The sequence below is a fragment of the Poeciliopsis prolifica genome, unplaced genomic scaffold (genome assembly GCF_027474105.1).
Source record: "Poeciliopsis prolifica strain line A6 unplaced genomic scaffold, Auburn_PproV2 SCAFFOLD044, whole genome shotgun sequence".
Taxonomy (NCBI): Eukaryota; Metazoa; Chordata; class Actinopteri; order Cyprinodontiformes; family Poeciliidae; genus Poeciliopsis; species Poeciliopsis prolifica.
The window spans coordinates 3,921,842-3,932,591 of NW_026562419.1; the positions used below are offsets into that span (position 1 = coordinate 3,921,842).

General features: G+C 42.3%; 2 protein-coding genes across 2 annotated transcripts; one reads left to right on the forward strand and one right to left on the reverse strand.

Moving 5' to 3' along the window:
* The first annotated feature begins 245 nt into the window (after window positions 1-245).
* Window positions 246-5,007, forward strand: LOC129376520 (uncharacterized). The gene is made up of 7 exons (XM_055056128.1): window positions 246-392; window positions 472-684; window positions 3,945-4,194; window positions 4,270-4,512; window positions 4,598-4,642; window positions 4,722-4,856; window positions 4,933-5,007. Exons 1-7 carry the CDS (start codon window positions 246-248, stop codon window positions 4,983-4,985), a joined length of 1,086 nt encoding a protein of 361 aa, XP_054912103.1. The 3' UTR covers window positions 4,986-5,007.
* Window positions 5,008-7,179: 2,172 nt separating this feature from the next.
* On the reverse strand, window positions 7,180-10,062 carry LOC129376727 (low affinity immunoglobulin gamma Fc region receptor II-like). Its single transcript, XM_055056308.1, has 5 exons — window positions 9,812-10,062; window positions 9,428-9,685; window positions 9,179-9,355; window positions 8,984-9,067; window positions 7,180-8,378 (listed from the first exon to the last, which is right to left on the reverse strand). The coding sequence occupies exons 1-5, from the start codon at window positions 10,023-10,025 to the stop codon at window positions 8,284-8,286; spliced, it is 828 nt and encodes a 275-aa protein (XP_054912283.1). The 5' UTR covers window positions 10,026-10,062; the 3' UTR covers window positions 7,180-8,283.
* Between the last annotated feature and the right edge of the window lie 688 nt (window positions 10,063-10,750).

Consider the following 10,750-nt stretch of genomic DNA (forward strand, 5'->3'; position numbering starts at 1 on the left):
CCATCCATCCATCCATCCATCCATCCATCCATCCATCCATCTGTTGTGTTCAAAGTACCAACCGTCCCACACCACTAGCCTGATGAATCAGTGTTTTTGTTTTTTCTACACTGCATTAAGTTTCTAGAAGTTTAGTGAAGGTAGAAAAACGGGCCTGATGTTCCTGATGCTGTGAAACTGAATCATTGACTGAAAGGAGTGTGTTCAAAAAAAGATAGCAGTGTTGTGGATCTCCGGAGGGCTGGATGAGGTTCCTGCGGCCTTCTCCACCAGGTGGCGTCCAGGAACATCGTGGTGGGCGGATCCTACCAGCACACCTGCTGCCACTTACCTTGTTGGGAGGAGTATTTCAGGAGGACATCGTCAACACTCCAGTGCCAGAGTGTCAGCTTGTGAATGGTAGACCCAGTTATTGCTGACCTCAGACCACCTGCTCTGTTCTTATACTCTGCTCTTGTTGCCTCGCCTCAGGTTTTCGTTGCCGTGGAACTGCCGGCATCCTGTCCGTCTGGATTCACAGTGGCTGGGAGAAGCATTGAGACCCCACGACCTGATCCTCCTGGGTTCCCAAAGAGCCTGTCTCACCTGTCCGTCCTCCAACGCCGCAATCGCCTGTTCCCTCAGCTCCAACCTCTGACCCACCGAGCAGTCTACCCCTCGCAGCTCCGCTTTCTCCACCAGCAAGTAAGGTCCCGAACCGCTAACTTCAGTTCCCCTCCCGTCACTCTGTTCTCATTTTTTGTTCCTCTTCAGGAAGATCATTGGTCCGGTTCCGCCCCCCTCCTCCCTCCGAGTGTCTCATCCTGGAAGTCGTGTTTTTTCACATTTTTGCACCGTGTTTATAATAAATCACTGAACTTACTTTGGTCTCTCTGGTGTGTTCTGCGCATGTGGGTTAATCGAGTAAACCAAAACATGACAAGCAGTGCTGAGGTCAATCAGTGAGGTCATTGATTATGTGAATAAACAGATGTTGAGCAGGTGACCCTAATGTAAGGGTGAAGGCAACTGATGCTGTAGGATGCGTCACAGACTAACATGTTCAGAAGAACATTCTTTGATCAGAAAATTAATAAAAGAGGAAAACCTATGAAGAAGTGCAGAAAATATAGGCTGTTCAGCTAAAATGGTATCAAATGCCTTAAAATGACAGCAAAAACCAGAAAGTTGAAGAAAAATAAAATGAATGGACCGGAGAATAACCAAAAGGGCAAAGAATCAGCCAATGATCAGCCAATAATCAGACAGTAATCGGCTCCAGAGGACCGACGATGATCTGTGATTGGCTGTGAGACGACGTCTCTGTGTATCCAAGCTGCCAGCAGGGGGTCCCACAACGTCCTGTTGTTTAAATAAAGACAAGCTGAAGCTACAACATGAACATATTGATTGGCCTAGAAAAAATGGCATAATATTTTATGGACTGATAAGTAAAATTGTTCTTTCTGGTTCTAAGGGCCACAGACAGTTTGCTGTCAGACTCTGAATTGAAGCCACAGTGAAGATGATGAAGCACGGCGGTTCAAGCATCATGATGTGGGATGTTTCTCATGGTGTTGGGATCATGGATCAGCTTGAGTTCAACAGAACAAGTCGTGTTGCTAAATGCAGAAATGTTTCCTTCAACAAGACGACGACTCCAAACCCTCAGCAGGCAGCAAATCATCAGACCAACAGAAAGTAATGAAGAGGCAGCAGAACCTCTGGAATCATAGAAAACTGGACATGAAACATGAAGTTCATGAGGCAAAACTAGAAAATACTGAGGAACTGAGGAACAAGGTCCAGTTGACCTGGAACCTGCAGAACCTGCAGGACCTGCTGACCGGAACCAGCAGGAGGTCCAATTTACCCCAGATGGGAATCAGTAATCAGAACCCATGGTTATCTGTCCATCCGTCCATTGATTTTCTAATACCTGGTCCCTCGTGGGTCGAGGTGTTGCTGCCTGTCCAGCTAATGCTGGTCACCTGTCCAGGTCACCAGTCTGTTACAAACTGTGTTTATGCAACTGGTATTACAGCATTTCTTAATTTATATAGTTTATTTTTGAGTTCGTAACGAAAGATGTCAACTCTGCAATTTTTTAAAAATTGTATTTCTTGACTTTCTGTAAAATATTGTAATATTCAATTAATTTCTCTATTCTGTTCTATTTTGCTTTGAAATAGAATGTGCAGTGTCCCCAAAGCATTTGTGTTATTTAAAATACAATTTATTTTGAAGAATTTTGAGGTTTACTCATCTTTTTAAACACACTGCTGTTCAACAAATCTGAATATATATAGATATACAAATACATACATTTCAGGCAACTTTAATGTTGGAACAGTAATCAGTCTAATTTAATGTCTAAGTGTTTTCACAAGTGAGTTTCTTCTCATGATCTTGTAATTCCACTCAGCCGTGGATCGTCATTGCATGGCTCCTTTACAGGCCTGTGGAAACATCAAACTGCCTCTGAAAGCCCTTTTCTGCACAGTCCACTGTTTCACTCCAACCTCTGGAAATCCTTCAACACGGACCTTAAACTGGACTCAGACTGAAAACTGTTTGGATATTAACTTCAACATGTTTCCTGAAAACATAAGATTAGTAATTAATACATTACCACCATGAGTAACGGCCTCTTGTTAGGTGTGTTTAACTGTATTAATGCTTGTTTATGTAAAGGCCCTTTTATGAGCATTGCAACAAGTCCCATAGTATCTAACATGTTCAATGTACACAGTACAGAGCAAATGTTTGGACACAACCTTCTCATTCAAAGTGTTTCCTTTATTTTCATGACTATTTATAAGGCAAGAAATCCACTGATCAACCTGACAACCTGTGAAGTGAAAACTGTTTCAGGTCACGACCTCTGGAAGCTCATTAGAGGATGCAGAGAGATCAGAGCAGTGATCACAGCGAAACGTTGCTACTCTGAAGAAACTACAATATAAAGTGTATATTCACTTGCTCTACACTTTATTGTTTAGTCCATATTTCCACATGTGTTAGTTCATAGTTTGATGCATTGAATGAAAAGGTGTGTCCAAACTTTTGGTCTGTTCTCTACATGTTCCTATCTCATAAAAAAATAAATAAAAAAGGTGGAAACTATTGGGTAACTCTGTGAAGTGACCCATTAACTTGACAGAGTTATTGGGTCACTTGATATAATCAGGCCAACTGGGCCACAACTGGCCTGATTTAGGTCACAGCAAAGAAAATCATCACACTCAAACAACTCCACAGTGAAGCAAACAAGGAAGTGATGCACACTTTGTATTTCTGTGGGTGGAGAACATTTCTGTTTCTTCAGCCCCTCAGAGGAAGAGGCAGGGATTACTCTGAGTCTCTTAAAATCTCCCAGACCTTTGAGAGACACGATGATGGAAACATCTGTCACATTTCTGCTCTGTAAGTAGAAATTATTTCTGTCCATTTACTAGGATTCTGGTGCTGAAGCTGAGAGACCCAAAGCCGGCTTAAAACCCACTCAGGATGATCTGCTGGAAGTTTCCTCTGGAAACTAAACATGAGAGATGAAACATGATGACAAAACTACAAATTTATCTTTAGATATTTTCTTCTTCCTGGACAAATTTTACTGTAATAGTGCAAAACAAAACAAAAATTGAGGTGTAAAATTGCCTGTGTGAGAAATAAAGTCTATAATTTTCAAAGTGCTTTCTTTTTTCTTTTTAGTTATGACAGTGGTGAGTTGCACAACAAATCAAGGTTGGTTCATTTCCTGTTTAACATTTAGATATTCAGTTTTATGATGAAGAGTCAAAATTACTTGAACTGATATTTGTTTTGCACAAAAAACACTTTAGTTCTTCAGAAAAGGAAAGAAAATGTTTGACTGCTCATATGCAAAATTGTGAATCATTGACAACATTAGTAAACAGAAAGTTTTTTCCTCCAGCTGTTCATCTGACTGTGAGTCCCAGCAGATCCCAGAGAGAGAATCAGTGACTCTGATCTGTGAGGATGAAAACAGATCAGCTGGATGGACAGTGAGGAGAAACACGACCAGGAAGCCATGTGGAGATGGATGGGGAGAAAATGATGGTTCCACCTGTTACATCAGTGTGCTGTTTCCATGGGATACTGGTCTGTACTGGTGTGAGTCTGGATCCTCCAACAGCATCAGCAGCAGCAGCAGCAGCAGCAGCAGCTGCAGCATCCAGCTCTCTGTCTCTGGTAAGATCAGACTGTGGAGTTAGTGTTGCTGTGTGGAAATGGATGAAATGCTGTAGTTTGTCTCTGTGTTGAAAGGATCAGTGATCCTGCAGAGTCCTGTCCTCCCTGTGATGGAGGGAGATGACGTCACTCTGAGCTGCAGAGCAAGGAATCCAACCCACAACCTCCCAGCTGCTTTCTATAAAGATGGCTCCTTCATTGGTGATGGATCAGCAGGCAGCATGACCCTCCTCCATGTTTCCAGCTCTGATGAAGGCCTCTATAAATGTAGCATCAGCGGTTCTGGAGAGTCTCCATCCAGCAGGGTCTCTGTCAAAGGTCAGAGGTCAACAGCTTCTCTGGATTTTTGGTTTTAACCAGTGAGCATCACCATGATAACAAACAGTAACTCTCCTTATTTCAGATAAACCCATCACCTCCTCTGCCCCCAGCAGTAAGTCTGTTACAGGTGAGCAGCTTTAGTATCTGATATGATTCTCCCTCCATGTTTCCAGCAGCTTCATCTATGATTCTGATCTCATCTCCAGCAGCTGCTGCCTCTCTAAACTCCAATCCTTCTCCTTTCACTGTGGGCCTTCCAGTTTTCATCCACCTGGTCGTGTTTTGTCCGTACTTCATCTCCACTCTGCTCCTGGTGTCTTTATATCGACACAAAGACAAAGGTAACACTTTGAAATATTCACTGAAGATCGTCTCCAACTTATAATTTGTCTAATTGTTGCCTTTTAAAATCTGAAGGAAACCATCTGCCCATCTCAGTGGTCATGTCTTCCTCTGCCCTGGATGAATAGACTGTCTGATTCTGTGTCTTAATCATGTAGCACTGATGATGATACTAAAGGCTAAATGTCATGTAAATTCAGAATGTTAGTGACGACTGGTGGAGCTGATGGCAGTAATTAATAAAAGCACAGAATGATTGTTTTTAGGAAAACATTAAAGTGAACACCACAAAAAAATTATACATATATGCACAATACAACAGTTTATTTTCTTGAAGATGCAAAACGACAATCACAAATTTTCAAGCTAAATAGCAGCGGTCACAAAAGTTTCCAACTGACACAAAGTGAATAAAGAGTGTTTGATTTTATGTGTCCAACTATCTGAGGAGAAATGTGATTTGTCCACAACGGAGAAGGGATGAGTACAGATGTTTGTGTCATTGTGGTGAGATGGAGCACAAACTGTCAGGCTCCTACCAGACCAGTATGGAGGGATTCCCAGTCCCAGTCACCTGGTCTGTATTAACATAACTAGTAAAATACCAGACTGCTAAATAACTAAACTTTTTACAATGGTTGTTTAAACAAATCTGATAAATATATGCAGTAATATCCACAAATATTCCTCGTTTACATATTGGTAGACATCCACATAGATCTATCAACAAAAATTAAATTTGACTCAGATATAAGTGCCATATTAGTTTTACACATAATAACCCACAACTCAGCATGTCCTAAGTCAAAATGGAGACTTTTGCTTTTAGCTTGCAAAGTTAAATTCACTATATCAGTTCTAAAAAGTTGAATCATGCAACAATCAGCCTCAAAACCAGCCAACTAGTTAGCATTAGCTTCAAACACCAGCATGCTGAACAAACAAAATTTTATATTCATAACTGTGTAACAGGGTTAGAACATTTAAATTGAAGCAGAGCACCGATTACACATCCTTGAGGAACTCTTTGTGTTTCATTGAACTGATTACAGATCAAGATTCATTAAAGACAGTTCAGTTGTTATCCAACAACATTCTGCAACGTTATTTAACTTTGTGTTTTCATGTTACTTTGTGTCTGTGTGTTCAGTGTTAGCAGCTTGTGGTTAGCCTGTGTCAGGCAATAATTACAATAAGGTCACATCTGCAAGTCATGTCATATGAAATGTTTGTGAACTCTCACCAAAAGGACTATTTGGCTTTTTTGTAAATAACTAGTTGAGTTACTTGTAAGAGGTTGGAAGGTTGTTTTCCACAGCTGCATAAGGACCAGACCTTCTTGCCTCTTGCTTTCCTTTCTAATCATTGTATGAAAACTTTCATGTTGTCTCTGCCTGGCAGAGCTCAGTGAGCTGGGTTAGACTTGAATCCAGACCGGCTTGATTATCTTATGAGCTCTTATAATTGTGCAGAATGCATGAATGAACCTGATTGAGTGCTTCTACCTGGACAGTCCTTGGAAAGAGTTTTTTGCATGACACCAGTCAGCTCAGTGGCCTGCAGCCTGTTAGCACATCCTGTTCATCTCGTCTGAACCACAGAAACCAGCTGCTGCTGGTTCCACTGACTTTAACTGAAACTGGTCTCAACCAGATTTCAGCACAAATAAACCAGTGTTGGTGAAAACGTGGCCTGTTTCCACCTGTCTGGTCTGTTAGTGGCCATGTTCACATGAACGTAGCGCGACGCTCTGCTCTGTCTTGGTTCCAGTGGCTTTGTGGGCGTCTCTCACAGAAGTCCAGCTGTTGCAGGGACCATTTCACTTTAAAGCTGAAGAACAGAACTGACTCCTACAATCTGGATCAGAAGACCGTAGCAGAAGAACTGGGAGCAACCATTTTAAGACCTTTGTTTTATTTTAAAGCACGACTCTTGGGAATGTGAGCAGCATGAACCCTGAGGAAGAGCAACCAGAGACATGAACTCAGTCAGTTCCTGCCAGAACTATTGGATCTGAACCAGGAACTGTGCAGAACAAGAAGGAAAGGCCTTGTTTCCAGCCCTCATCATCATGGTTACATCCTGAACAACCTGCTTCCCAGTCGGCCATGTTGGTTTTCTCTGGACTCACGTTTGGCCTCAGAGATTTTGTAGTTTCCCGTCTGACGTCTGAATGTTGGTGAATGAAACTGGATCAAGTTTTTATGACTCCTTGCTTATGAAGCTCTTCACACTGAAGCAGGTTTTGTGATATTCTTGGCTTGGAAGAATCACACAGACAACATGTTGGTATCATGTCTTTATATGGTGGAACATTCAACCACATCAATACTGATTTTCAGCTGACACATTGTAATAAACTGGCCGACTCAGAACTATACCTGGAACTGTATGTAAACCACTTTATTACAGTTTCATTATTATTTTATTTTAGATAAATAAATACAACACAAGAAAAATGTGGATAATTTAATGTTTAATGTGCAGAAGAGGATTTTTGTTTCTGCCAAAGTAACTCAGGTTCATTTTTACCTTCACTGTCTTTATGTTTCTACATCACAAATAATCCTAAAAATAATCCATGCATACAATATTTGAAGTAAAAGAAAAATGTGCATATTGGTGTTTATTATTTAAAATGTTGTACTTTATGCAGATATATACATAACCATAACTATGCAAGAATATACTGTGGTTCTATTTTGTACATCCTGATGAAAAATATAGAGCCACTTTTATTTTGCATCAAAATATAGAATGTCTTTACAGTAAATATTAATTTTATTTTTGATTCTTCTTTTTCACAAATATAACTGATAGAATCAGATTTCTCTAAAACCTGATCAGGTATTAAAACAGTTGTGTGACAGACTGGTGACCCGTCCAGCTGACCCGTCCAGGTGACCCGTCCAGGTGACCCATCCAGGTGACCCATCCAGGTGACCCCGCCTCTCGCCCAGAACCTGAGCTGGAGAGGCAGCAGAACCTCCTGACCTCTGACCCCACTGGGACAAGCTGTTAGAAAATGGATGGATGATATTAAAACAAGTGTCTTTCTTGTAAACCGTGTCCAAAGTCGGACTTTGTTTAGGACAGTTTGGACGCTCCTGTTTTACGCTGAGATATTGTGATTGTAGTACCAGATTCCTGTCACCAGGTGGCAGCATGAATCATGTTCATGGAGTCACGTGATGACTGGATGTTGGACCAGGAGAATACTTCAGAAACTCATCGGTTGTTTCTAAACCCTGCAGTCAGATGCTGTGACCTTTGACCTCCTGACAGAGAAAGTCTGAGAGGATCAGAGCGATGGACCAGAACCGGGTCAGTGGGTATCATGCTGTGGGCCAGATGTTAAAGGCTTGGAGCTGCTGCAGCAGGAAAACAGATCCAGATCTCTGTGCTGGTGATTTGGACCAGATTTCCTCAGATTGGAGACGAAGCCGCTGAGGCTCTGCAGACGATCCGTCCCTGATGGACGTCTGTCCTCAGCGCTGAGTAGAGGACACATGTAGAGGTTCCTGCAGCACAAACAGTGAGGTTAGTGCAGCTCTGATCCACTCAGTGATCCACTCAGTGATCCACTCAGTGATCCACTCAGTGATCCACTCTGTGATCCACTCTGTGATCCACACAGTGATCCACTCAGTGATCCACACAGTGATCCACTCAGTGATCCACTCAGTGATCCAAACAGTGATCCACTCAGTGATCCACTCAGTGATCCACTCAGTGATCCACTCAGTGATCCAAACAGTGATCCACTCAGTGATCCACACAGTGATCCACTCAGTGATCCACACAGTGATCCACTCAGTGATCCACTCAGTGATCCAAACAGTGATCCACTCAGTGATCCACTCAGTGATCCACTCTGAGCTGCAGGAAGTCTTTTATCAGCTTCCTGGTCAAACTGCAGACAGGAGGCTGGATCCTCCTTATGTCTGCTGCTCCAACTGGAAACCAGTTTAAACCTCCCAGTTCTCCAGAGCAACTCCAGTTTGACCTGCATGTTTCCTTCAATAACAGGAAGCTGGACGACCTCAGAGCTGTTAGCTGTTAGCATTAATAACCACTGAGCTATTAGCTGTTAGCATTAATAACCATGGAGCTGTTAGCTTGTTACCTCTGCTGCTTCTGATTGGCTGCAGCTGGTTAATGAAGGTTTTCAGTTCTCTAATTTCCTTTTCTCCATCTTTTCCTTCTTCAGCTGAAATAAACAGTTTTTGAAAATAATGAAAAATAAAACATGCAACAACAAAACAAAGATTAAACTGCATGTCTGTTAAAATGATTGAAAAAAACAATATTCAAAGTTCACCTTCAGGTTTCCTGCAGAAACATCGTCTCACCAGAAGAACCAGAGGAATCAATGAGAGCAAAACCAAGAAGATAAAAATGGCAGCAACTGATATGATGGAGGGAAAAGATGAACCAGGAGGAGGAGAGATGGAGGAAGGAGGAGTGGAGGAAGGGATGGAGGTGGAGGAGACTCTCCCTGAAATGAACCAGAGAATCATTTACTTCTTGTCTCCTGATGAAGCAGACAGAGAAGCTGCTGACCTCTGACCTTTGACAGAGACCCTGCTGGATGGAGACTCTCCAGAACCGCTGATGCTACATTTATAGAGGCCTTCATCAGAGCTGGAAACATGGAGGAGGGTCATGCTGCCTGCTGATCCATCACCAATGAAGGAGCCATCTTTATAGAAAGCAGCTGGGAGGTTGTGGGTTGGATTCCTTGCTCTGCAGCTCAGAGTGACGTCATCTCCCTCCATCACAGGGAGGACAGGACTCTGCAGGATCACTGATCCTTTCAACACAGAGACAAACTACAGCATTTCATCCATTTCCACACAGCAACACTAACTCCACAGTCTGATCTTACCAGAGACAGAGAGCTGGATGCTGCAGCTGCTGCTGCTGCTGCTGCTGCAGCTGCTGCTGCTGCTGCTGCTGCTGCTGCTGCTGCTGCTGGAGGATCCAGACTCACACCAGTACAGACCAGTATCTGATGTGAACAAGTAGCTGATGTAACAGGTAGAACCATCATTTTCTCCCCATCCATCTCCACATGGCTTCCTGGTCTCTCTGCTGGTGTTTCTCCTCACTGTCCATCCAGCTGATCTGTTTTCATCCTCACAGATCAGAGTCACTGATTCTCTCATGAAGAACTGGGATCTGCTGGGACTCACAGTCAGCTGAACAGCTGGAAGGAAAATCTTCTGCTTTTTATTTTGAATAAAAGTCTCACCATGAAACAAAATGTTCTTGTGTTTTTGTGTGTGAGGTTTTAATGTGTAAAGTTTATACTTTATATACTTAGATATATATAAAGTGAACCAACCTTGCGTTGTTGTGCAGATCAGCACTGAGGTCAGAACTAAAGAGAGAATAAAGAATCATTTTGAATAACTAAATATAAAATATATCTTATATAAATATCTGCATTGCTGGCAGTAAGTCTGATGGTTCCTGCTGAGGGTTGGACTCCACCAGGTCTGATGTTTGTCACTGATTCTGTTTGTTACATTCATGGACAGTTTAGGGTTAGGGTTAGGGTTACAGTGACCCTATCTCTGTCATCTGCAATGACAGATGACTGTATAAACTGTAGCTCCTGTCAATGAATAAAATATCTTTAATTTTTCAGGCCCTGTTGTCTGAAGTTTGTTCCTCTGCAGAGATCAAGAATAAAACAGTCAGACTGACGCAGATCACAGGTTATTATTAGACTCTCAGCTTGGGGCTGAAACTCTCTGGTTAACAACCAGTTAGTTATTAATATTAGCGTCACACTTGTTCCTCAGTTCAGTTCAGTCATGTGACTCAGAGGTTCCTCTTGGACGTGTTCTGAGCTTCCTCTGGTTCTCTAAACCTCTCGGCTCCTCCT